Source organism: Amblyomma americanum, chromosome 10, assembly GCF_052857255.1.
Source record: "Amblyomma americanum isolate KBUSLIRL-KWMA chromosome 10, ASM5285725v1, whole genome shotgun sequence".
Taxonomy (NCBI): domain Eukaryota; kingdom Metazoa; phylum Arthropoda; class Arachnida; order Ixodida; family Ixodidae; genus Amblyomma; species Amblyomma americanum.
In genome coordinates this window covers 16,251,275-16,279,104 of record NC_135506.1, presented here as the reverse complement: position 1 = coordinate 16,279,104, position 27,830 = coordinate 16,251,275, and the positions used below count along the sequence as shown (strand labels likewise).

Genomic DNA, 27,830 nt, shown 5'->3' with positions numbered 1-27,830 from the left:
GAGAAAACAAAACCAGGGTCGCCTTTCAGCCGGAAGCTGCCGTTCTCATGACCGGAAAGCAATCCCTTGGCAGTGTCAGTTAAGCGGCTGAGCCAGCTCTCAAGGGGACGCCGTATCAGTTAGCTGCCGAACAACCAAACAACGGCTGTGCGAGCGGGCGCTGGCATGCAAACATGGAGGCAGTGAAAGTGAAGGTGCGAAAAAAAGGGCGTGCTGAGCCTGCCGTGCCTTGTGATCCATGCAAGCCTGCAGCAAGTGAAGCTGGCGGAAGCCCTGCTGAGAGCGAAGACGTTGAGAAGAGTGCACCCGTTCAGCCCGCGGCCATTGGCGATAGCGCGAGTGAGTCACTTCGGCGTGCTCCCGTGCCTGCGCCAGCGTATTCAGATGTGCCGCCGTGCGAACCGAGCAGTGGCAACCGCTGGGAAGAAGCGAATACCTCGCGGGATGCGATCTCTGCCCCAGTCGCACCTGAACTACCGAGTGCCCCTGTGGATACGAGCGGTGAACCAAACGGTGACAACTACCCGAACGCGATCAGTTTGTCGCTGGCAGGAGTGGTTTGTGCTCCGGAATTTCCAACGGCTCCTGTAGAGGTGACCGGTGATCCTAAAGGTGACAGCCATTCGACAGAAATCAAAACTACGCGGCTGCAGGAAACATTCCCTGCAGTTTCCCTTCATGTAGTGCCGACTGCTCCGGCAGACCTGTATGCTGGCGAAGATGCGTACATTTTTCCGAGCTGTCCGGAATACCCCGCGGCAACACCGCATTCACAAGCTGCGACCTTCGGAGTATCTTCCGCGGTTACACTATGCGGTTTTGATGTGCTGAGTCGAAGCAAGGATGTCAGCAGGCTGCATTCAGAAATTTTAAGTGTACTCGACAACCGAACGTTGGTGCGGCCATTGACGGAAGACCAAGCACTTGGGCTGTATGAGAACGCCTGGCTGAAGCAGAGAGGATCCATGATAACCGAATTTGTCAGCCTTAATGATGAGAGGAACCTGAAGCATCACACCCTATATGTCTTGCTAGCGAGCTACTTACGATCCAGAGAGCTGCTTACTGAAACAACAGGTGCATTGAACAGCTTGCAAAAACAGATTGCACAACAGGAAGCTGGCACATGGGACCTTGTGTCAGCCTCTGTTACAGGGCAGGCAAGTTGTACGGACAACAGGCAGGTCACTGGAACGCATCATTTCGAGAAAGCACAGTACAATGGTCGCATGGCATCGCTCATGGCCTCATCTTGTGAGAAACTGCTCAGGCTGCTAAGGGAGAAACATGTGGTGCACATGCACAATGTCAGCACCCTTCGAATCCAAATTGATTACTACTTCCAACTGGTCCTGAGTAGAGGCCCATTCAGGCACCTCCAAAGCAATTCGCCTGTCAGCTTTCAGACAAAGCCGGAATTGGGCGACCGTGTTTCCGAGCTAAAGTCATGCATCAGCGTCCTTTTTTCTTTCCTGCGAAAAAGAGTGAAGGATGAGGTTTTTTTGAATGAAGTGCGGTCATGGGTGTGCAAGTTGTCCAGCCTGCTGCTACGTGTAGCGTCCCTGGCTGATCACTTCTTCCTGCTGAATCATGTGCTATGGTGTCCACCAGGGTTTCACAAATGGGCCATTGGCCTGGTTCAGATGCCCAGTCCTCCACTGCACCGTCACCTCGAAATTGGCCTGAGATGTTACCATGTGGACTATACCCTGGCAGCCTTAGCTACAATTCTGTCACCAGTTCAACATCTTCAGAACACCTCTGTGACAACCACTCGCCAGGTACTGTGCAAAGAGCTGAACTGTGAAGATGACATTGTAGCCTTAATGAACCAGGTACCTTTTTCTGGTATCTGGAATCATTTATTTGAGTTGTCAGAAAATTCAGATGCAAAAGGTATGCCCAAACTAGATGTTCTCAAGGTAATAGCATTGGCATCGCATCTGGTAGCCATCCTTGGCACTGGGCTTAAAACATATAGCAGTCGCTCATACAAGCAGCTAACCAAGACAATCAGCTTCCTGATTCATCACACAGTTCACTGTGTGTCAAACCACTGGTCTGCATTCCAGCTGGCACATAGTAGAAGCGACACTGCCATTCTAACACGCCTCCAGTTGGAGTACGATCACTTTTTTCTGCGAGCAGTCAACACCATTTTTTCCTCTGAGGACTCTGGAGCATGGCAGTTCATGGCTGACCTTCCGTTTGATTCCGTGTCTGTAGCTATGCGGTGGCAATTAATTTGGGCGCTCCACAACAGCTACCAAAAAAGGGAGCAACAAGTTCATTTGCCTCCCTCTGACATTTGCAAGGAGTTGCTCTGCGCAAGCCATAGGCTCTCTTTTGAAGAAGTGCTGAGCAGGGCAACGCAGTCAGACGTCTTATTTTTGTTGACCGCCCTTGCCAACATGGCAGATGGAGTTGCTCTCACCCATGTCATTGCCCTTGAAATCTTTGAGGTCACATATCTGAATCAGAACTTCAGAGAAGTGCTTGCCAAAGAGGGAAGAAATCTGCTGTCGTCCCTTGCACAGAAGCAGCCATGCATTGTGTCAGTTCTCTTGGACGCCATTCAAGACAACATGATGGCATTGGATACAATGTCTTGCCACTTGATGCAGGTGATGCCACTGCAGCTGTGGCAGCCCGACAAAGAAGATCTGGACGTTATAGCCCACTTCCTGCTCTACTACCCCCTAGACTCGCCTCAGAGCTTTTTGGCTCGGCTTCTGATCGACCGCCTCAATTATGGCATCACTGAGCAGGGCCAGCTCTTCCTGGAACGCAGCCTTCACCAATTTCTGGGTATACTGCTGCTTGAGGCCTACGAAAAGCTGTGCACTGGCTATGTCGACAAGCAAGCACGTTACCTGTATCATGTAGCCACAGGTACTTACAAGTCGGTGACGCCTGCGGAGTTTGTTGCCTGGCTTTGGAACATCCTGTTTAAGTTGAGGCTGCATGCTTTCGACACTAACCATCAAGCTCAACTGAGCCTTGTCGTTGATGAGAACCCACTTTGGGGCATTGCACCGAATCTTCAGGACTATGAGTGGCTCCAGTCAATCTGTAAAGCTAGTGAGACCGTTCCATATGCTGCCTTCTTGTCGCTTTCCATTGGGAGGGCAGGCCACTACCGAGAGGAGTTTCTCGTCGCTGGCTTCAAGTCGATCTCAACCCTAGTCCTTAACAAGCAGTACGCTGCAGCTATAAAGTGTGTGAGCAATATTCTGCCACTTTTCTACATGCGACAGGAGATGCTCGTGACCAACCAGCAGTTTCTGACAGACCTTCAGCAGATCGTTCTTGCAGACAGCAGCTCCCAGACATCTACGCGGCTCGTTGACTTGGAGTCTGGGCGCTGTGTGCTCAGACTGCTTGCTGCTACAATGGCTAGACATGTTCAGCAAGCCAAGTGCTGGGGCTTTCCGTCACTGCCTATCAGACTTTGGGTCTCATTGCTTTTCAGTCTTCCAGGTGTTCCTATGCTGAAGGCAGCACACAAAGCTAAGGGCCAGACTGGTGTCATGTACCTTGTTGACACCTTGGTACAGCTGGCGCACTTTGAGGGAGACTGCCTCGAAAGTGTGCTTGTGCTCCTGTCTGAACTACTTGCCAGCGTAAGCATTCCAGCAGGACCACAGTCCATGAAGACCTGGCCAGCAATGGTGCCTTTTCGCTCCGAACCGGCGTTTCCATGGTTTGCCTTGGCAGGCATGATCGCTGAAGCTCGGCTGCCCACTGTGACCACTGCTTGGAATGCTGCACTCGTTGCTGTAACACGGTCAACACGGTGCACGGCTGAAGTCAAGAAAGCTATGCAAGCTCCCTTAGACGTTCTTTTGCTGTACCGCTGGGCTCACCAAGCTGTGCTCACCGATGCCGGCCACCCAGCCCTGATTCTCATATGGCAGCAGTTTTTCTCTCAATATCTGCAACTGTGCCCCGATGGCATCAGTGCAGGCCCACGCTTATTTGAGGGTGGCGGCTATTCGTCTTTGCTTAAAAAGTTGAAGCAGCGTCTGGTAGAACTGGAGAAGTATTTCTCTCTGCTGTGTTCACGTACAGAAGTGAAAGGAGCAGCAAAAGTTTTGCATGAAAGGCTGCTCACAAGATATCGCAGCTTTAGACTATGGTTGGAAGAGAGCCACCACCTCCTGAACAGTAGCAGGGACATCAGCACTTTGCCATCGCGGTACTGTCCCAACGAATTTTGTGCCACTGTTCAAGGCACTGGGCAGCTCTGGCATGACCTTGTGCCCGTGGAGACTTGGAAGTATGAACTGAAAGACTTGGAACTGCTTGAGGGGTTACCTGCTTCCCACCAATGCAAGAGCCAGCACCAGAGCTCGGAAAAAAGTTCTGAAAAGCATTTGGTATCTCGGTTCAAGACATATGAAAATCCCGCAACAGCACCCAGGGTGCCCACCATGAATCCTGTCATTCCACCCCTACCAGTGATTGCATCGGAAGTGCGGACTCTGGTTTTATCCCAGCTGCATAAGTTGCAGGACCAAGCGAGTACGGTTACTGGCCAGTTGCAAAGGCTGGCAGTCCTAGACAGTGAATGTCGAGAGAAGTTGCTGCCCATGCTCTACAAGAATGTTCCAGCATCTGTGAGCCAGACTCTCTACTGTGGCAGCGAATGCAAAGGTGCAGTTCGCTTGAAACTGCATTTCTTTGAGGCTCACCAGGATCCAAACGTCCTGCGGAAGATCAAGCAAAACCGGACAGAGTGGCTTGCCACTGTGACAGAGCCACCTTATGCCAGCTGCTGTGCCTTTGTTCACCTGGAGGCATGCCTCACCCATTTGGTGCAGAGACACCGCCAGGCGTCACCCACTGATAAGGTTGCACTGCAGGCTCTTGGGGCTGAGGTGTTCTTCGACCTGGTTCAAGCATTGTACAAAGGAATGGCAGACTATGCTCCCACACGACAGTTTCTGACCTTGTGCTTGGACATGGTGGGCGAAGAGTTTGTGTCCAACAGGGCCAACCAATGCTTGCCCGTGCTGCGAGCAATGCTCAGAGACCCAAGTGCTGTGGGCCATTTGGCTCCCTTCTTCACTCCTGCGGCTGCGGATGACGATCAGTACTCAGTAATGTACCAGGCCGTCAGTTCCCGCATTGTCCCAAACCTCTACGCCGTTGTCTTTGTGTTGCTATCCAAGTTTGCCCTGCCGAGTTGGCTGAAAAGCCGTGCACGAAGTCAAGTCGTACGAAAGGAGCTGCTCAAGGCCACAGGGGAAGCGCTGTACAAGTGTGGCTTTCACCCAGTGGAACCTTTGCTGCCTCTGGTCGAGCTACTCCATTCTCATTTGCACAGTCTGGTGCTGTTCAACTTTCCTCAGCACTATGCATTTACGCTTGACATCATACTGAGGGGCTCATCGTCCTGCTCAATACCTGTAGCCACTTGGAGCATCTTTCTGCAAGCGCTGGGTTACCGCATGCCTGCAAATGCAGCACAGGCGCACGACGAAGAGTATGCAAAGCACCAGCACATCTTGTCACCAGACGAAGTGGCAGGAACTTTGAATGCTGTGACAGTTCAGTTCACGACACTGCGAACAACCAACACTTCTGTGGCTACAGATGGCCTCTATGGCAGACTGAGACCGTACATGCATGTGCTGTCTCGTTTCTTCAGCCTCGTCATACACTGCTACCTTTGGGAGAAGGTTAAGTCTCCTAAGGATGACCTACAAGAAGCTGCCAAGAGTGTACTGCACCTCTACGGGCCTTGGCTAGAATTAGCTGAAGGCAAAAGCACGTGTGTACCATGGATGCCGGAAAATGCTGGTGAAGTTTCCCTGATGGCAGATTCTCTCGTTGGTGCAATAGCCTTCTTCCACCGTTGCTGCCATGGTGTGTGGAATGTTAATGTCATGTCTCTCGTGTGGCAGCACTATTTCGTCAAGTACGTGTGGACTAGTCCACCGCAGTACATTGCAGACTCCATTCAAGCTGCTCTGGTCAGGCTGCCATGGTTGCAATTTTCACCCACCCCAGAAGATCTGAGGCTGGCCTGCAAACTTTTGGTGGAAAAGTATTCTGGCCACTTGTCTTTCTTGGTGCAAGTCTTTGTGAAAGTGCCGTGGCAGGTGTGCCTACTCAGTGCTCGGCAGCTTCCTCCCGATCTTTGTGTAGACTATTACTCGTCCTTTGCCGAACTCGTTCTGGGTCTTACATGGCGCCCAGACATGGCCATGTTTGTATCAACTGCCCTCAAGCCCCTTTGTAAGCTTGACTGGGGCGTGCTTCCTGTGGAACTCGTCTGGCGCCTTCAGAAGGTGTTCGCCAGCAGCTGTGACGTCCACCAGCTGCTTAAACAAAATGCCGGAATCGATGGGACAGCTCTCGAGTTTGTGGTTGCCCTCTCTTGCATGCTGCCGGGCCAGACTGGGGACCCCCACAAGCAGCACACATTTGTCAGCATGCTCGTAGGGTTGTACAGCTCGGCTCTTGACGTGGCCGACACTAAGGACGTTGCTCGACTGCTGCCCCAGTTGCTGGATCGTTGCCAGTCAGTGCAGGGCCCCGTGGCTCTCCTGGGCTGTGCCTTGTCTGTCCTCGACAGCTGTCACGATGACAGCCCCCAAGCGCAGGCGTTGCTAGAAGGTCTCCTGTCCTGGCTCAACGCACGGCCTGGGCACCCCATCCTGCTGACAGTGCTGGCAGCAGCATGCATCAATGTGGCTTCGATGCCACATCTCGTGCGTATGACTGAAGCCTGCCTCACGGCGTTCCTGCAAGAGTCCACTGCAGATGATGGCGGCTGGCACCAGGCGGCTGCTGTGTTTAGGGTTCCAGAGTTGACACTAGCAGAGTTCCAGGAGCAGTGTGCCTGCCAAGCAGGGCACTTGACGGAGCTGTGCTATGTGCTCCACTGTCTGCCCCAGTGCCGCTGCCCCGAAGACGAGCGTGGCATGCTGGACCAGTTATTCAAGTGGGTGTCCCGGGGTTGTGCCCCTGGCTGTGCCAGCGGGGAGAACGAACCCAAACTCCTGCTGCTCTGGGCCAAGCTGCTGGTCTTGGGCCAGCGCCAGCTTGAGTTTGGCAGCTGTCCGCAAGTGGTCTGCCAGCTTTTGGCCGAGTTCTGCTCGATGCTGGCTGCTTTGGGTGAAGACCGTGAGACTGGTGGCCTGCTTGGAGCACTGGGCATGGGACGCCGGTCGCCGTCATCTCCTGGTTTCCGAGTCTGCTGCCGTGCGGTGTCTGCATTTGTGGCAGCTCGAATTGGTGAGGACAATGTAGCACTGGCAAGCCAGACGCTCACGCGGCTCCAAGCCGTGCAGGTCAACAAGGCCTACTCATCCCTGTGGCAGGAGGTGAAAGAGGCCCTAGGCATTGTGCAAGACAGTACTCTTACACTTAGGGACAGCCTGCGTTTAATTCTTAAACTAGCTGATTTTCTGTACCGTGACAAGGCCTATATACGAATTCTTAACCATTGGCAACTTGTAGCAATGCCTACAAGCATTGGCCCGAGTCACATGACAAACTGAGCTGTATTTGTTTGCTCTGTACAGTGCGGGGCTATGTCACACCTTTGTTACAAGTTTGTTTTGCAGTAACTGCCAACTCTTTACTTGCATCTAAATGAGATGTGTGTGTTCACTGAGATTTTATTTTGTGAAGCTTGGTGTAATCTTTATATACTCTTATTCTTTTACCTATGACATACGTTTAAACTTTATTTCTAAAAACGGTGCACAAGTGCACTGAAAGTGAAATTTTTACCCAGTATTGATCGTGCTGCCTTCTCTTTGCTAAAGCACTGAACAAGCTCTTCCAGAGTGCCTTGTTTTGCACACAAGACATGCGTGTGCTTGATGGCCAAGCTACTGATGCTTCGCTGTAGTTACATGACAAATTGAACTAAGTTGTCTGTACAATGCAGAGTAGCGGAACACATTTAACACAAAATCTGTTTGTGGTAGCTGCCTATTTTTTACATGTTTTTAGATGTGAGGTGTATGTTCACCGAGATTTTATTTTGCTATGCCTCAGTGCTGCTCGTTTTATACTCCTTCTTTCATCTTGACCTATGACAGAGATTGAAACCTTATTCTGCTGTTCACAAGCGGGGTCAAAGTGTGATCATTACCCAGATTGAATCACCATGCCTTCCCTGCAGTGAACGAGCTCTTACACAGAGTGCCTTATTTTGCACACAAGACATGCGTGTGCTTGATGACCAAGTTGATACTCAAGAGAGCAGTAAGCTTTTTTACAAACGACTTAACCCTTCCGTGTAGCTGTCTTACATTCGCTTGGCTGAAGTAATGGATGAAAAAATGCATAGCCGTAATGTTGTATCTCTGTTGTGTTGTTTTTGTTTTGGCATGGGCTTCTTGAGCGTTGTAAGCATAGCCAGAGCTCTGCTGAGTTATATCTAAGATGTGTTCTTCCTTGATGCAGCTGGAATCTGCACTGAGGAAGACAGGGTTCGCCAAGAGCAGCAAAAGCACTCTTGGAGACAAAGAAGCTCGTGCTGTGTCCTTTCAGTGTTCATGTGCTTTTGGATCAAGCATATTTGTGTCTAACCTTCACCACAACCATAACTGTAACTTAGTGGCATTGCTAGTCTCATTTGCTAATCGAAAACAGCTCTAGTCTTCTGTTGCTACTGCCTGGTTGTGCACACTACATTTGAGAAAGCCTTTTGAAACTTGTTCTAAAGGCTTAGACGTCATATGCATGCTTAGGCGTGATTTTTGAGAGAGGCCTTATCAGACCTACTGTTGCTGTAGTGGAGTTGTGTGAGGTAAATTATGAAGGACAGTCCACTCATGTTTCTGTTGCCTTTCGAAATGATCACGCATCAAGTAAGCATTCTGACAGGTTAGGCTTGCTTCTAGAGTGAAGTCAGCTCATGTTTGCTTTCTTGACCTGTTGGCCATTGTGTATTCCGGTTCTTTAAACCTTCAGATTTCAAAAATAAAGGTGCTTGTTCACTAGTGTGGCAGGGCTACTGCAGGCAGTGCTTTGCCCACACACATTAGAATAGCATGGTTAAAGTGCATCCATATATATACATCCATGAATGCACGCCTGTGTGATAGGCGAAGTTGTTCTTTTGGAAAAATAAACTCTGTTTTAAGCATTCCAATTGGAATGGTGCTGTTCTCACGCGAATCCTTGTTTAAGGATATTGCGAGTTAGCAGGGGCACATAAAAAACTGTTATGCAGATTTTCAATGTTAGTACTGATACGGGGCTTGCAGACACAGGACTTTAAAAGTGATGCTGCTAACACTGCTTGTAAGGCAACATAGTTGCAGCCGATGAGCAAAATTAATGTGTTAGACACTGTCACTTTTTTTTGCATGTAGGTGCACTACGTATCATTGTTATACGTGCTTACTTAACTTGGTAGAGGTAGAATGAATATGAGAGGGAATGCCATATTACCACGCCACCAACAGTTGCTGCCCAGATATTAGCATTAGGCATATTTCTATGGCAGCAGATGTATAAGGAGCTCTCTTTAGAGCAAACAGCATTTCTGTCTGGTGTGTAATATATCTTCGCTGGAAGTTCTGCTCTATGGCCCCACCTAAAGACGTCCTTGAGGAACAGGGAGTGCTGGGTACACTTTTTAGGGCAAAAAGTTTTTTTTTTTTTGGATGTGCAAGCAGTTTTCTCATAGCTGAACAATCGCAGTATTAGTTTTTCAAGTTCAGAAGTAAAAAGCAGGTTGTTGACTGTGAACTACAGTGTGAAGTGAACTAAGAAAATGTGTTCACAGGGTATCGAATAAATTATTGACAAAGAGGAAGGGTTGGGAAATTCCTACCTATACTATTATTTGATCCCGATATTGACTGTTTATTATTTTGTAGACATTGACATGCCATTAATATTTCTTTAGACTGGTATTTCATACCCACTCCTTCTATGTTCTGTGAGAGAGCAGTACTAATTGTAAATAAATGAAATTAATAAGAAGGCCACTGCTAGGCCACACAGGTGAATGATAGTTTATATTGCCTTGCAGTGTATTAAGAAAGTACCAAAATGCAGTCAGTGAGATAGCCAGAGGTGAAAAATAAATCACATGTGCAGTTTCGTTGCTATTTGTGCATGCAGTTTCCCACAGCAGAGCCTTTTTGCGATTACAGGAATGGAGGAATCTGTGAAGACTTCATAGTATTGAGCCTCTGCCCACTCGTTTCTCTCTTCGGGGTATCATGAGAATTGCTGCCCACAATATATTAACCTTTTGAACATTGTTGCATCAAGAAAAAAAGCAGTGCCTGTCCTCTAGTCAGAACTAATTCGTGGAATGGTTAAAAGGCGAGCTTCATTTCAGAATCACCTCACAGTGACATTTGGAAATCTCGGTGCCTTTTTAGCATGCACTTTTCTTTGCATGTCAGCATCATTAGCTCTCCTGAACATGTGCTGGGGTATTAGGACCATATGGCTTGTTTATTAAAATGCTGGTTTTGAAATTAAGTTGGCTGTGGTCCAATTCTCAACTTTGCCAGTGCTGCATGCATGCTTTATTTTGTTGTGTTGTAATTTTTCAGTGTCCCTATTATGCACAAACCAAAGAAAAAAAAAGGTGAGGGAGTGCCTGCCTTAGCACATAGCTATCACATGCATAAACCAATCAAAATGACTGAACAGGGGTAACAATTGTACCGAAAACGTAATTGGAAGGTGTTTTTTGTACATATAATGCTTGATACTACTGATATGACTAAGGACTAAGCTGTGTTAGCATGAAGGAAGCCAGTGGGACTCTGCAATGACCTTGAGGCCTTGTCAGACTTTGGAGAGAGACACCATCTGCTCCCAAGCAGATACTATTTTAGGGGCTATACAAATCCTAACTCCGACTTTTCAGCCTTGAAACCAGGGCAGTGAAGGACCGGGCTTCCCTTCCTCTGAGTGATGACTGTAGCAGGCTATGTGAGAATGTGCTGAAACCTCAAGTCTGTGCAAATGCTAGTGCGTGGTCACCTGATTGACTCCCCATTTTTAGTTTAAAACACGTTATAAAAAAACATGTTTGGTTTGCAGTGGTGGAACTGCTGTGCCAGTTCTGCCAAACGGTGCGAAATGACAAATTCTGCTATACGCTGCTACAAAATTGAGTTTTTGCTGACATTTGCGCTGTGTCTACGCAAAAATAAAGGTGAGGGAGAGAATGAAATTAAAACGGAATGTTAATTGCTGTCTGGCTCATGTGACCTGCCCGGGATATTGTTGTGTAAGCTGCTAGTGTAAATGGATACATCACATATACAGGTTCGTTGTTAAATCTTGGAAGCCAAATTGCATGACCTGACATATTGGGGGAAACTCCAAAGTCTTCGAAACTCGGTTGCCGCTGCCGGATTCTATAATTAATATATGCTGTGTGTTGGTGGTACACGCCACATGAGAGGCCCGTGCTTTCAAAGGTTGGCTGCATACGTAAATGGACTTTCAAATAAGATACGAATGGAATGTAGGTGTATGCGAATATTCGAAATTTAGAATATGTTGTTAAAAGCAGTCTCCCAGGGCTGGTCACCAGTACGTGAAAAAGCGCGCTCGCTGTAAGTACTCCTAGCTCCTAGGCCATGCACAAAAATGCGTCGGTGACCATAAGCATGGTTGCTACGCACTCGCTGACTGAAAAACGAAGTGCAGCACCGCGTCGTGTCACGACACATTGTAAAGTTACGAAGTTCAATTAATGATTAGTCGCAAGAGGTTCCTCGTGAACAGCAACCTGGGTCGCACGAGTCCCACCGTGGTGGCAGCACCTGTCATCGCAGGGCAGTGGCGCATCGCTTAACCGCTGCACCACTCCAGGGATCTTTGAATGTAATGTAGAGAATGACCAATTCTGCATATATGTGCCATTGGTCCATTAACGCTATCGCGTCATACTGTTAAGGCAGAGCTTAAGGGTCCCCACCAATTTTAGCGGCTGTCTGGAGACCGCACTTGAGGAGCTAAGTGAACGAACAGAGCTTTGACTTTTGTCTCCACAACTGTGGTCTCCAGCCGGCATCTAATAATTAGAGGGCTATATCGACCTCATTTACAGTGCACGCGCGGTCCAGAGACTTTTGTCTCCGACTGTATGTTCTGCTGTACTCAAGAACATTGAGCACTGCAACTGGTAACAGCCCTGCGTTTTGTGTGTGTGACCAATACCCTACAGCATTTATAGTTTCAATTGTCCCATAAACGCCCTTCATTTGTTTAGAGTTTATGCCATATTTCAACCAAGAAAATAAAAATCTGTCTACACTTTTCACGAGGAACTGTGAAAGGCGCTCACCATGCACGACAACTCTTTGTTGTAAAATCACATATTTTCATCAAGCTCTTTGATATTTCATGCTTCTTGCACATTTTCTATGCTTATTTGGCAACAGTTTTCCAGATGATTGTCAGTTTTTTCAACCTTCATCTAGCTAGGTTTTAACAGCGACGGAAATGATGTCTTTCTTTGCTACTGTGTTTGTGCTTAGAGGTCAACATTGCTTTCTGGCCGGAAGGTACAGTAACGCAAATTTTCTTGTAACATCTGAGGAGGACCCCTCCCTTACCGGTATTGCATCCTGGGTGGCATATATTCATTCTTCTTCCACACCTCCTTTATCCCTTCCCTTACGGAGTGGTTCTAGTATCCACCGAAATATGCGAGACAGTTATTGCATCATTTCTTTTCCTCAAAAACCAATCTTCATTTTTTTTTTTTTTTCAATTCGGTGTGTGAGTTAGCCTTTTTGCGGAAGGTACTGGGTTCGAGCCCCTGTGCAGGAACCCGGCCGGTCGGTGTGCGCAGACATCACCCAGCCGGGTATTCCCGATCTAAGCACTTGCAAGTACAGTGCCAGCCAACCTATACGACCAAGTACACCGCGATGTGGTCGGAAACTCTCCTTCTTGTCGGGGCGCATCCTAGGGCATCAGGATATTTGTGATGGGTTGACATGAAGCGCGGGGGGGGTTTGCAGTGGAATTTTATGTAGTCATCGCACCTATTTGTCTCTTTCTGCTCATAAAGATAAAATAAATAAACTTAGGTGATCCTCGAAGGATGGTTTGAATGCATTATTAGCAGCCAAACGTTCGTTGTATGCGAGGTAGTACACTTCGGTTCGCTATGCCCGAGGTCAACGCACTAGGTTCTCTACATCCTAGGTGCAAGCGTGAAAGTTCGTTATATACGAGGTAGCATATTAGGCTTGTTATATGCAAGGTGACACACAAAAGTTCGTCATATGCAGCGTGGTGTACTCTTAAATTCGGTATATCCAAGATTAGCACACTAATATTTGTTATATCCGAGGTGGCATATACTAAGGTTAGTTGTATCTGAAAGTTAACACATGGAGGGCCGTTCTATACGAGGTGGAATACCAAGATTTGTTGTATCCTAGGCAACATACTAAATTCCTATAGGCAGTATACTAAGTTCGTCCGTAGCACCTTGGGCAAGTTAATTGCCACCTGCCCACCGTGGTACTGCCACTGTCTACTGGCAGATGGCGCTCGAAACTTCCGCTTGCAGTGATTAACACGCATTAATAAAATGCACAATATCCAATGGCAGGAGGTTTAGCTACTTGCTTACTAGCAAAGGAGCTTTATAAATCCGGGCTGCCTTATCACCAAACGCCCCCTTCGTCGAGTCTGAAAGAAGCGCTCCCCAAACAGCAAAGGTAATCAGCCAAATATTGCAAATGGATAGTTTCACTCTGGTCCTTTCTAGGACTGGTTTTTGCCAATACGTTACCAATATTGGAACGATAACCTGTGCTGCTTGGGTCGACCCATTTTTGGTTTGGAGCTATGGCAAATTTTTGGAATGGTGGCCGTCGCCCCTCGCCGCCACTATAAGCACAGTCACTGGGCCCAGCGTTTCGCCTGGTGGTTCGGCTTGTGAACGCCGAAGCAGGATGCTTTTCCACAGAGCCATGAAGGGATATATATTCCAAAGACAGTCGCACCAGCACCACAATGTATAGTCACCTCGGTCTATTTGAGCCAGCTGCAGTGTGGAAGGTTGTATGGACAACGTGCTTGGACAAGGTGGTTCAGCGACCTCTTGATGCATTACAACATGGTCCAGCGTGCGACAGATGCACGCCACCCACAGGATTAGAGATGGTCATGTTAGCGTGGTCCCCGAGAACTTCGCGGGAGGGGATCCAGGTCCGCAGCCGCGGATCTGAAAGCGCCAGGTTGAAGGGCCCTTCCACAGTCGACTGCCACGCTTGGATCCAAGAGTGCTGCTCGTGCATGGATTATATCGACTGTGTGTAATAGTCTCTATTAAGTTAAGGGCAATGCTGTGTATAGGGGGTCGCTACGATGACACCACATTGGTGGACGCCTCGCACGTCCAGCTATGTGGGTCAGAGTAAGGAGAATAGGCAAGCGCACAACGGCCTTTCCAAGTGTTCCATGGAATCCGGAGTGGCAGGTACTGTGGCTTGAGTGCATGACCCTGCATGAGTACATGACGCACGTTGGCCGGGCACAGGGCCAAGGCGAAGATGTGACATTCTTCGGTTTCGGAAGGACTGAGGGAAGTGATCAGGGTATGGAAAGAGAGGCCCGCTGGAATCCCGTGTGCATGGCTAGAAGCAATTTTTTGGGGCCATTGCAATTAAAAGACCTCACAGTTTTTCAAAACTTTTGCTGCGCAGCATACTACACATTTAAGCTCGCAGGTGGCAGCAGTTAGCAGCGCTCTCTAGCTCTGCTAACTGCTGACACGCAGCCGTGCAAATTGCTGTAGTAGCCGTCTTTCCCTGTTTGAGAGAATCACAGAGTATGAGCATGAAATGCTTTTAGCCCCCATTGTTGGCACACCAAGGTTAGCGTATACCGTCTATCGTGGAACATGTCATATATTCTCGCTAATGGAGTTTCTCGACTCTATAGTACGATTTTTTTTTTTCATCCTTCTCGGACCGGATTCTGCGGGCATGTCCGCAGGTGCCTATCCGGCAAAACAGTTCTTTTCGTGCATGACTTCCATGCGAATCTTACTTCTGACCTTCAAAGTGACGCAGTTTTCCTGGACGAGTCTTTTAAAAAATACTTCACAAATGCTTGCTACTAAAACTTTCTTGGTTAAACTTAAATTCTAACGTAGTGGAGGGGATAATTATTTTCTGGCTAACCGTCCCTGGTTCGTTTCCATTAATAATCAAGCCTTAATTCAGTTCTCTTTCAGTAATATCAGGCCTCCCACCAAGGTCAGGCCCCTTCTAGTATTATTAATGTATAAAAAAAACTTACCCACGCCTGTCTTCTGTAGCATCCGTATGTTTGCCAATGACTGTGTTATTTATCGCACAGTTACTAACCCCTCCGATCAGCTAGCTCTCTAGAATTACTTAATTTGTATACAGTACTGGTATAACCAATATATATGACGCATGGACCGAAAGCCTGATAAATGCACACTCAAGTCATTTAACCGTAAATGTAACTACTCTGTTTCCTTACATTATCTAAGATCTCGCACGACACGGTAGAATTAACCCAATCATACAATTATCTGGGTGTGCTTTGTGCAGTGACCTAACCTGGAACGCGCATATGTCACTAACCTCATACTATCCGCTAACAGAAGCCTACGATTCCTCAAACATCCACGCGCCACCAGAACCTAAAATTGTTTGCGTACATGCATATAATCATGCAGCGTAAGCATATCATATTTAAAAGCAGAGTCCGCAGCCTACCAAGCCTGTCTTGTCGCTGTCGACTGTCAGTATGTGTTTATTTCATGTTTTTTTTTTTTGCAAAGTTCACTTCATCATTCGCTCTACATTAGCCTTCTGGCAAGCATCTCACAGCGCACATGGTTGGTCACCCCTTCAAGTTGCCCGCTCACGTGCGCGCAATACATCGTTTACCACATCATTCCTTCTACTTCCAGTCTTGCACTGGAACGGCCTTCCACACGATGTCGCCGCAATCATCTGCCCATCCGTGTTTTTGCACTGTAAAGCACCTGCATATATGCATACTTAATTTGTTTTACTTATGTTTCCCACCCCTTATGTATAATGTGCGCAATAAAGTGAAGTGAAAAGGTGTATATGTTTTCATTACGCCTCTATCGAAGTCCTAGCCTCGGCATCTGAATTTCTGTTATCAGTGCATTCGAAAGCTTCAATGCAGAAGAGAACGTACGGAATAGCTACACACGCTGTTCTCAAAGTAAACCAATTCCGGCTCGCGTGCATGTGCATATAGAAGCCAACAGTTCACTAAACAAAGGCAAGCGCACTGGAGTATTATTTTTTATTTGGAGAAGCCATACGAAAGTCGGAAAAACGAAGTAGAGAACAACGTGCCGACGCTGCGACTCGCACTCCTGACCCCCAATGCTGCGTGCGATCGTGACCATCGTGACAGTACTCAGCTTCAAACAAACATCTATCGCTACAGTTGTGCTCCACTGTACCGCAGTTGTTGCAAATACACTCTGGTTTTCTTTACCCATAACTGATTACATTTATCTCGTCAGAAAAGGCAAAATGCAGATGACCCGTGCAAGGTGCCTACTTTGAAGAGTTTGAATCACGCGGTCAAGAAGCGTAACTGCGACGTAGTTGCCAGATTTTATTTTCATGTGACTGAGTAGTCAGAATGCGCGTTAAGTTTTAAGTAGTGTATACTGTACATTTGACTATTTATCATATCACACAGCTAATATTTGGTCAAATTTATTGGCAATGAGCGGCCATTGCTAAGAGAGTGCTTAATCGAGTCTTGTTCGTGATTGCGGCTCTCCGGCAGTCGCATAGGTAGCGACGCCAGCGGCAACCGGTCGCCATCATTGTTTTCGTCGACTTTGATAAGTGGGGCCGATCTAGCGACACGCAGGCGCCCCGTTCGCTCGGCCGGAGACCACTTTGGTGAAGAGTACGCATCGACGCCAGACGAGCGACAGAGCCAGCACCATGTATTGCCTGCAGTGGCTGATCCCCGTCCTACTGATACCCAAGCCCATGAACCTGGCGTTGGTTCAGAATCACGTGATGTTCATGGTCCTCTACCTGACTGGTTTCTTCCTCGAGCGCAAGCCGTGCACCATTTGCAGTCTGGTGTTCATCGCTGCCGTGTTCCTAATCTGCTACAGCGGCATGGGCAACTGCATCTTCTCGTTGTTCGTCAACTGCAACTCCGTGACCTGTGAGCCGGGCACGTAGCCTGTTGGTTGCGCCGTGCCTTCTTTTTTTGCCACCCCCTCCCCCTCCCTCCCCCAACCGTCTCGACCTCCGGATATTCGCCGTCGACTACAACGCAGCAGCAGCAGCAGTTGCTGCAGCCTCAACAGCGATCTTGAAAAACGGTGCATACCTTACTGCGCACTCAACGGGACTGCCTTACAAGCCGCCCTGCCCCCTGTAACGAAGTCGCACGCGTGATGGCGCCTACAGCACTTGCGGTCGTCAACGGACTGGGAACGCTTGCGTAGCTTCTGGACGGATGGGATTTTTTTTTTTTTGGTCGCGGAGGGGGGAGAGAGGAAGGAAAAGAAACGAAAAAAAAGTCTTCCCCCGTTGTCTAGCGTGTGGACTGTGTCGTCTCTGCTGCAACCTGCCGCCTTCCGTTCTTACGCGTTGTACACGTAAGTGTACCACCTGTACTGTGCTCGGGTTACCGCTGCTGCAAGCAGCGCGGCGAGGCGTGCGACGAGTGGCCACTTCTACTGTTACACCTCCCGTTTCCTCACCTGGCTCGACCTTTTTGTTTCCTTCCTTGACTCTCGAAACGTATTAGCACCCAGTTCTTCGTTCGCGGTTTCTCCGAGCAAATTTTTCTATCCTCTCCTGCTTGTCTCGTATTTCTACCCTTCCCAGGTTTCCTTTCTCTCATTGTTTTTGTATTGCTAAAAGAAACTGGCCAAGCGATAGCTGCGGCTGTCGTCAGTAGTCCGTTTTTGCATTTTCGCGTGAACGCATACTACATGCTCTCTCTCAGAATAAAAAGAATGGTGTGACCGAGAACTCGTGTTTCCGCGTCCTGGACAACGCATGTCGTGAGGCGATGCCGTCCGTTTGGTTTGCGCTATCTACAGAGTCAAGTTATTCACGGACAGTGTGCCCAAAGTGACGAGGCCACTGTCGCTGTGTTGTGGAAAACTGCCATGTAAACGATTCCCGGGCATCTTACAAATGTCGCCCTGAGATAGTGAATGCCATGTGACGTCGCAGAGTGTCGGCTCAAAATTGTCAAAAGCGCTCTCCGTAGTGCTATAAACCAGCAACGTGTGTTTGACCTCATCTCGCATCCTTGCTGATAGCGGAATGAGGCTGTTGTGGGTGTTCAGAGTGAGTTCTTCAGCTTGGGAGCTCAATCAACACAGGCTATAATGAAGCTACAGCAATAACCAAGTAATCACTGGGCCCCTTCAACTTTGTTATAACGAGGTTCAACTGTACATCTAAAAGACTCTGCCTAGGTGAGCCCAGTCAGAACGGTGTTCAGCTGGCCTGTTTAAAATGGGTTACATTTTGCAAAAGTAAGCGACAATTTACAGATGAGATTGTGTCAAATTCAAAGCTTCATTGGATTCATTGATCAGATAGCTAAAGTTGTCACTTGTGCTCATACACTACAAAGCTAGCCATACTCATCATTCAATGTTAATATCCACTGATGTGTGTCACAGTATCTTAGTGCATGCTTATCTCTTGCGTGTTATGCTCGCACCATTGTTGCGGTGCAAAGTCCAGCTAATATGTGGAACGTGAATGCTGATGGCCAACTAAGCGATTAAATCTGTGGGCATAACACCTAACACACATTCAGATCGATTGTAATTGACTCAGATTTGGTGCACTTTCTAGAATAATTGCACATGCTTGTCTGCACTTTTGAGTTTGGATTTTCTCTTGGTTTAAAAGTACAGGTCATATCAAAAGTAAATGGAACACAGTTCCATGATCTACTTGTTGCACTGCAGTCTTGTGTATACAGAATATGGGAGCTTGATATATTGGTATGCAGATGAAGCACTGAAGCTCTTGCATTGGCATAATAGCACCTAGACAATGCATTTAGGTTGTTTTGAGTAATGAGATGCCCATGCTTGATTTTCCACATGTTTGTGCACAGTGATGTAAAAAGGTCACTATGGCTGAAGAATGGCTGTGGTTTAGCTCTGGTTAAACCTGGAGTGACGTGATAGCTACATCTGGCTGAGTGGAACTCGCTCAGCCGAATTGCTGAGTTCGCTGACCAGCCACGGAACTCAAGGGCGGCCACGCTGAAGGCTCGAAGTGCTAGTGTAATGTAGCTATCGCTACAAAAATCATATGCTCTGGATGACTAAAGGGAATAGACACATGAGGGGCAATCATTTTTACAGCAGGTAATGTGATATCAAAGGATAAGTTGCCAAGTTCATGGTGCTAAGAAATAGTGATCGTGTTTGATAGCTAACATTAAAAAAAAAACCTATTTATGGTAAGAGTAGTCTTGAATTTATGTGAAACAAAAATCTGTGCTCGGCACAGCGCATGATCGTGAGAAAAGCTGTGAAGTGCAAACTGTTTGAAAGCATAAAACTATGCCTGGTTGTGCATTGGAGCATTCAACCTCGGGATAGTATTCAACTTGGTTTATATGCCACTTACTCAATGCGCTAGAGGTACAAAAATTTGGCCCTGGTGGTTGTTCATGGTGGCAGCAACGTGTTAAACTCCTTGCAGAGTGACACCACAAAGATTGCATGGTCTATCATTTTGTTTTGTCCGTAAAAATCCTAACGCTTTGCAACCACCACTTAATATGGTTTCGAAAATATCTTTGCCTACCAGATGAATGAAATCGTGTGGAAAAATTTTCCAGCAAGAGTGAAGCCTTTCTGAGTAGTTCCAGTGACGGGCCTCGCATCCACTTCAAGACTGACACGGACGACCACGTAGGAAAAACCATTGTAAGGAACATTTATTAACATCCTTTGGATCTTCAATATGCTGGGGGTCACCTTTGCAACAATGCTGCACATTTCGTGGAGAACCACCAGTGTAGAGAGAGAAAGAGTTGCAATACCGCCGCAATGACTATTGTTTGGTTTTGTGGAGACGTTTGTGTCACACTTTCAAAAGGAAATAAGAAGACCCACTGCGAAATGCGCAACACTTCATCGCATACTTTTTTTTTCTTCACCTAAGCCTACTACACAAGCGTCGTCCCTCCGAATGTGACGAGGCAAAGGCCGTTTGCCCCAGCCTTTGCTAACTCCTTGAACCAGCCCTGCCTACTGCCGGGCTTCGTCTGCTAGAGAGCGGTTGTGGGGTGCCAAAAGACACGACCTCTGTAGTAAAAGACTTGATCCTTGTAGTGCCTGCACAATAGGGCAGGTGCTGCGTGTAGCCCTAACGCAAAATGTGGGAAGCTCTTCGCCCAGAGAGAAAAAAAAAGGAAAATAAAAAGCAGGCTTCCAAGCAGTAGGGAAGCTGTGGCCACTTCGATAAACAACAGTCACGTAGGTTCACTGTCTGAAGCAAAAAGTTCATTGCACTCAGTGTTGCATAGGCTACAGCTCAGGAGCACTTGAATGTGAGGAGGTAAAAAAAAAGGGGGGTGGGCAAGCTGTGCTGACTAGATTGTGTGTTCTTTGTTTGAAATAATGTGTTGGGAAAACTGCTTCCTCTGAGCAGCTAATAACTGGAGGGAAATCGCAATCTCTTGTCGGTTCCACCCAACTTTAGGAGAAGCCTTGCAGCTTCCTAGACTGTTTGGAAGCTCTGCTTAGTGACTAGACAGCTTGCAGACACTTTTTTTTTTTGTAAACGGTCCCTTGAGAGTTGGTTTGCAACGAGGGCACGGAGTTATTCTGCACTGTGCCCAGCATTGCTTAAAACCTATTGTAACGCATCTTCACCACTGCGTCCACATCTCTATATTGTTCACTGTGCTCCCTGCATATTCTGTATGTACAGTCTCGCTCATCTGGTTATTGTATTTTCTTCATGTTAATCTTTAGCCTTGCAATGTAAAAGTGAAAACACAGGCTTAATGACGATGCGCACGAGCTTGATTCCCAATGGCGCTAGCCACGTTTCAGAACGCGTCTTGCCCGATACCAGGATCCAAACATAGCGGTTCCAGTTTTGGTCATACCGTGCGCGGCCTGAATGGAATTTAATGAGCAGTAGCGCCGCTTTGCACCGATTGCGGCAATGATTGCACAGCGTTTGGCATCCGCTGTGCATCTCAAGTGATGAAAAAAAAAAGGGGAACCTTGCACACCTCATTCTTTTCTCACAGCATCAACTCATAGAAACGGTGTTGGCTGCATTAACAAACATGGTCAATCCCGACAGCGACTGCGGCGGTGTGACAGCTTGAAAGCAGGGAAGAAAGCCGACAGAAACAATTGAGATGTAATAGTAACTCTGTACACACCACTGCTGGCACATTTGTCAGCAAGGAGGTTAGCTTGAACGCTCTAGTACAAAGCCATCGTAGTTGCGAGAACACAGGTTTTAAGTAAAGGCCAAATGCTCACTTGTATCGTAAACACAAAACAAACAAACATACTACACTGGTCAGCTTTTAGTATTGTCACAAGGCAGGGGTACTGGATTCACCTCACAAACAGAACAATGAAGCTAATTTGATGTTTGTGCTTTGCTAGCTTTGACCACTTCTTGCCTTGGTTCCAGGAAATGCGAGTGGTCATTTGCACCGAGGGCAGCTTGGATTAAGATGAGGTTGCTAGCTAAACAGGCATCTTATCCATGCTTCTTTTTCATCTCTAAAGCACCTCATGTTTGCAAGCAAAACTAAATAAACTTCCCAAGACAGTGTCTGCACTCCTTTTCAAGAAAAGCCAGTGAACGTACAAGTTTACTGACCTCAGGATTTTCAACCCTTGCTATTTAATGCATTGACATTTTCGTTGCTTACTTGTGTGACCAAGACGAGTTTATGCTGGTTAAGGAACTACTAAGAACGAAAGCCATGCTCTGAACTATGTGTAATTTAAGTTCGTAAATGGGAAAAAGACTGCATAAACACTACATGTTAAAGAGATTAGAAGAAACACATTGAATTCTTTTGCAGGAACATATTTCAGCACTTTGGCAAATAAATTTTTGTCCCCTTTCTTTTCTGCAGTAGCATTCCATGCGATGCATGAAGTTTTGAAGTGCTTAAATTATTTGTAACAAAAAAAAAACAAAGGCATTGGCAGAATCAGAAAGGTTTCACTGCATTTTCAAGTGACCAGCTTAGAATATGCAAGCTCAAAGTAACCCTCTGAGCTGTCAGCAATGAAGAGTTAAACAAAGGTCTCAAAATAAACCTGTAACGTCTCAAAATGCTCATGAGACAGGGCTGAAAAGGTGGAAATGACTGTAAAAAAGTCTCACAACCACTCGACAGTTGTAAGTTTGTTCCAGGGGCTTTTCATTTTCCAGCTGTAGCAAGATTTGTGCGAATCACGGCACAACATGGCATTGGTTCTCTCCATGAGCTACTTTAAACAATAAACATTTTGCGTTGCAAGGACTAAATTTGAACAATTGGTTAGCACAAGTGATCCGTCTTACTTCATTTGGCTATTTTATCGGAGCTAGGACTTCAGAATAGAGCCAACTGTGTGAGTTGGTGATGTGACACATTAAAGTTTCTCTGAAGCTTGCAATTATCATTTGTATACTGACAGTAAGAACAGCTCAGTGAAATATGACCTAGAGTCACTAATGTCCCATGCATTTTTAATATCATAATCAAACTTTTCGAACATATTGGACGCACACATATCTATGCCAGAGTAAAGACCTGAGGATAAGATTATTACAGATAAATGTCATCAACTAAGCCACATCCAATACTGTGTTGTGTGGATTCGGTAAATAAAACAGCGACATATTAAAGGATGGAAATGTGCAAAAGCTGTACTTAATGACTAACTAAGCTTGGTCTGCTTTTCATTTCTGTGCCTATCACATGATCACTTGTGCAACCATACTAGTACTCGCGTCTGCTGTTGACGCAAGACATGGAAGCAGATGCTGAGGTCTCATTGCTTGGAGACAAACTGTTGTGGTTATCTCTTTTGATCCATCATTATCATTAGTCATTACTGCAGGTCTACTAAACCGAGTTTGGTAGAGAAAATAAATTGGAGAGGGCAGTTGCGCTGGCTCTGCTGAAGGGTTGACCGAGATCTGTTATGTAAAAGTAGAACATTTCAGGCAGAGAAAAGAGTGGCTAACCCAGGGCTGATGACTTGTTTCTAAGAGTGCATCACATCCTGAAACAATATTGATGCAGCTACATTCACTTAACGTACCAGAATTTAGTTTCATTAAAGGTGCCAAGCTGAGACTCTGTGCCTGGCAGGGGCACATGTTCTCATTACTACAAGGCCTGTCGTGATGCAGTTGCCCACATATATGAACTGAAAGAACAACAGTCTATGCACCGATGTCCCTATTGCACTGAGTTGAAGCGCTCTGAAGAGGCAACATATAGGAAAGAATGCGCATGCCATGTTTCTCACCATGAGTGCGAGCTGCTATTTCTATGCTGCGGAAGCTATTTAGGAATGTGCGGGGGGTTATGATTGGCCAAAGTGCCTGTTTCGCAAATAAACAAACAAACGGAGATGAAAAGCGAACAGCCCGAGGCTCATGCACACCCTTGCAGCTTGATGAATCCGCATCATAAATTGGTCGTCTGGGTGGTGAGAAATGGAGGAAAACGGGTAGCCTGAGCAATGTGAGATGGGGACTGGTGGATAGCATCTTCAGAATGCTTTAAAGGTGGGAGGGAAAAGGTGAGGGAGGGGAGGGGGGAAGCAGGGGGCAGGCAGGGTTGGGGGCTGAGCTTATTGGTTGGTAAGCCCTGTTGAGTGTGTTCTTCCCTGCAGATTGATGATGAACAACGTGCGCGAGTTTTGCTTGCAACATGTCGTGCCCCCATTGGAGAACCCTCCCCTCCCCCCCATCCCCACCCGATGTGCGAGAGACGAGTGCCTTTCAGAGAGTCCCAGCGCACAAAAAGCGCCGTCCGTGTTGTCGACAGCCCATGTTTCTCACGAGCGGCATGAAATTGTCGCTGGAGGAGGAGGGATGTTAACACAGCACGCATGCTGAAAGCGTGCCGCCATGTCTCCTACTGCAAAAAAACGATGCAGCACGCACATACACACACATACGCAACACACAAGCGCGTGGAACATTTAAACGCACAGTCCTCTGTCTGAGAAAACTCAACAATAAGTGGCAGGCGGCCCGAAGAAGACGAACCTGAGGAGGAACCGGTGTATGTTGGAGGTTTAAAAGAAAATGAAAGATGGTGGAAAAGAAAAAAAGAAAGAGAAAGAAAAGAAACACAAAAACGTCACTGCACACACCGTACGGCACACTACAACAACCTGTCCCATCAAAACCTTGTGCAGAAACGTAATGGAACGAAAGGGGAAGGCCTGGGTCACACAACGACGACACCCGTCTACCCCCACTTTAAGAGGGAAAAGCAGCAGTGGAAAGAAAAGGCAAAGTAATAGTAAAACGGGTAGGGTGTTGCACCAAGGGTGAGCGGAAGTGCGAAAGGGAGTGGCCGGGGTTAGGTAAGCACTCGAGCGCCTTTTGAAAGTGGGGCCTGCCAGTCACTGCTACACATAAAACTGTGTGCAGCTGGGAAACGCCGCGTGCGCTTTTCCCAGTGTCCAACTGTCCTGCCCAGCACATACTCCTGATGCAGTAGAGGAGAGTGAGAGAGAAAGACAAAGGTGGGAGACAAAAAGAAAACAGGCAGGTCTCCAGTTCCGACAGAGGCTACACTACTACACTCGAGCACGGTGTGTGTCCCCTTGTGTGTTCCATCGTTGCCGACGACGACAGGGCGTCGTCGGCAAATGATATGCACTTGTGGAAATGGCACGCCAGCACCGCTGACTCTTGGGAAGATGGCAGCCTCTGTTTGGGGTGGTGGGGGGAAAGAACGGGGGCACTCCTTGCGTCAGGTCGTCACTTGCTTGTTTGCTTGGCTGGCAGTCGTCGGGGCACTCAAGCAGCTTTGCACCCGGGCAGCCCAATGAAACAGCGACGACGACGACGAACGGGGGAAACAACAACTGCAGTGGGGCTTTACGCGAAAGCACTTGTGCAAAGCGTACAGTGTATACGAAATGGTTGGGCGACATTGGGAAGCCGGTGAGGAAGCCTTATTGCTGGCAGAACGGAACCCAAGAGAGGGTGGCAGGTGGTCTCTTCTTCCAAGTGTTCCGGGGCACACTGTAGTGTAGTTGTCAAATGCTGCTGCTGCGGCTGTTGTTCTGGTCCTGGGGCAATACGTGATGCGATGCCCTCTTCCAAAGGAGAAGAACAGCACGCTTAGCTCGGGGTAACAAAGAAGAAGAAGGCGGGCGAGAAGGGGGCGCTAGTAGCAGTTTGTGTGTTCAGGTACGCGTGGTGACCGCCTTGACGCCATTGAGCTTTTTGAGCCGAGGGCTTCCCGTCTTCATCGGCGAAGAGGGAGGGCGCGGCGGCAGCGGCGGTGGCGGCGGCGGCGGCGGGTGGGCGTGTGGCTCTTAGGCGGCACTGCCCTTGCGCGACGGGGAAGGCAACTGGGCCAGCTTTCGGTACAGCGGGGAGTTGACGAACCGCGGGTATGAGTCGCGGTGCATGAGAGTGTAGATCTGCAGCTGTGCCTCATCGAAGGTGTGCGGCGTGGGCTCCACCATGTTTCGGTTGATGATCTCCCGCACGCGAGAGTCCAGGCTCACCTGCGGCCAGAAAAAAACAAAGAGAAAAGGGTCAAGTCACCTAACATTTGAGCACTATTGCATTGAATTCATTGTAAGAAATGAGATTTCGCTGGCTGTAATCAAATTGAACACATTTTCTAGGCAGCTAAGTTAGTTTCAGTGTGTGGTGCAGCACTGGAGGTCATCTCCCTCCGTAACAACTCTACCACAACATTCCTACAACCCGTGATCTGCAAATCAATGTCAGTGCTAGAAAGGCAATGGAATTGGCTGGTTGGTGCTTCATAACTGAACCGGGTTCAGTGCTTGTATTTTTCACAATGGTTATGAACAGACAACGCAAAGAGTGACATGGGACAACACAACACACTACTATCAAATGACTTTTTTTTGCTGGCTTCCCTACAGTTTCATGTTCCCCCAATGGCATCCATCAAATCTACAACCATGTGAAAAAATTTTTTATTGCATGCCATTAATCAAAAAAATGTTTGAGGTCACTGCGGTAGCCCGCATTGGAGGAATGCGAAAGCATTGACGCCTCCTCGTTTCTATTTGCCCCTCTTTTCCTCTCTTTGCCTTTCTTTGCTTCACTCGTCACCTCTCTTTGCTTCACTTGTCCCTTCTCACATTTACTCGATTAAACACTGGTGTAAATTCATCCAATTTCCCAATTACCACAATTGATTGTCTTACTTAATCAAGTCCCATCAATTGCCCATTTTGAGTTTTCAAACTTGGCGCCACGTGTTGGCTCTGCCCACACTTCCGGTTTTTCAAATTTGGCACCACACGTTGCCCTGGCTCCGCCCACTTTTTGGACATTTTTGGCTCTAATTAACTAACCACTCTATCGACAATTTTTTTTTTTTCGCAGCATCCTCGTATCATCCTCTTTCGATTACAACAATTCATTTGGAGCTACCTCTTCTGAGTTCCTCACAACTGCTGCGGGCAAATTTTGCGGACACGACCTTCTCAACATAGCCTAGTAAAGCTTTCGCTTTAATAAACTATATCTGCCTTTGTTCAGGCAATTGAAGGGGTGTTTACTTTGCTACTAATCATAGCAACTCGAGAAAATGCTTTGGACATCAAGGTGCATAAACAGTCTTGCATAGCAAGCACATTGTTCAGCGGAACCGATTTCGTAATTTTTAATGCCTCCATGAGGTGTAAAGAAAACAGGGCATAGTGTGTGCAGAGTGTGGTACTATTCTAATAGCACGAACCACCATGCTGTCATAATTTGTGTCAACATCAAAACGTTGACGGGAGAGCTTCACAGAAAGCCCTTCATTACCGACAGAAAAAGCACAGGGCTGTTACAAAAAGAGGGCAAAGACTGCTCAACATGAAAAACAGAAAAAGAACCATCAAAGGCACTTTATTTCAATGCACTGTGAACAGCCTGAGGTAGCATTGGCCTTTATTAATCATTGCTGGTTGTAATAGGCTTGGTGGGTTTTCAACGGCATGCGTAAATGTCTGATGCAAATCTCTTTTCCTGAAAAAATGGTTTCTGAGGCTGCTGTGTAGTCGTATGGCCAGAAGCAATAACTGGACAGGCTTAAATGTGCATGCGTGTGTGTGCATGCACATTCTCCTTAACATAAAAAAGACTAGAGTTTTGAAGGTCGGAAGAAGCTGAACCCATCAGAGTTGATTTCGTTTCAGATGTCAGTGCTTTATAAGTAATACGATACACAGCCCTGCAGTAGTGAAATAATAATACAGAATTGACAGATCCGACAGTTGACAGCTCTGCTCATCAGCTAAGTGAGATGAACAAGTTTCTTTTTTTTAATTATTTTGTATGCACTTAATCATCCGATAAACAGTCTTTCAAGTTCCCTGCACCTGCAATGTACCTTGACCTGCATGTGAAAATATGTTTAGCTTTCACATATAGTGATAATCCCAGAGCGGAGACATAAGCAGCTTGTCACCTAACTGTTGGCAACAGGTGTGCTAAATTAAAGACTTTTGAATACAAATAAAATATTTTTATGTTATTTAGTTCATATTTGGTTTGAGAATTTATAATTATGTTATTTAGTTCATATTTTATTTGAGAATATATAATCAGGACCGCGCTTCTGCCACAATA

The 27,830-nt window shown here is 47.2% G+C and overlaps 3 protein-coding genes across 6 annotated transcripts in view; 2 read left to right on the top strand and 1 right to left on the bottom strand.

Moving 5' to 3' along the window:
• The first annotated feature begins 3 nt into the window (after positions 1-3).
• Positions 4-12,210, top strand: LOC144107004 (ectopic P granules protein 5 homolog). Its single transcript, XM_077639976.1, has one exon. It carries the CDS (start codon positions 174-176, stop codon positions 7,509-7,511), a length of 7,338 nt encoding a protein of 2,445 aa, XP_077496102.1. The 5' UTR covers positions 4-173; the 3' UTR covers positions 7,512-12,210.
• Positions 12,211-16,804: 4,594 nt separating this feature from the next.
• Positions 16,805-17,340, top strand: bc10 (BLCAP apoptosis inducing factor bc10). Its single transcript, XM_077640630.1, has one exon. The coding sequence runs from the start codon at positions 16,947-16,949 to the stop codon at positions 17,193-17,195; it is 249 nt and encodes an 82-aa protein (XP_077496756.1). The 5' UTR covers positions 16,805-16,946; the 3' UTR covers positions 17,196-17,340.
• A 2,577-nt stretch (positions 17,341-19,917) lies between these two features.
• The window catches only part of LOC144107558 (uncharacterized), a 167,135-nt gene continuing 159,222 nt past the window's right edge, over positions 19,918-27,830 (bottom strand). For all 4 annotated transcript variants that reach the window (XM_077640626.1, XM_077640627.1, XM_077640628.1 and 1 more), the window contains one exon: positions 19,918-25,738. In XM_077640626.1, the coding sequence (XP_077496752.1) occupies positions 25,544-25,738 (195 nt within the window). In that variant the 3' untranslated portion in view covers positions 19,918-25,543. The remainder of the gene's footprint in view (positions 25,739-27,830) is intronic.

Coding starts and splice junctions, on each gene's coding strand:
- bc10 (XM_077640630.1), top strand. CDS start 16,947: ATGTATTGCCTGCAGTGGCTGATCCCCGTCCTACTGATACCCAAGCCC.
- LOC144107004 (XM_077639976.1), top strand. CDS start 174: ATGGAGGCAGTGAAAGTGAAGGTGCGAAAAAAAGGGCGTGCTGAGCCT.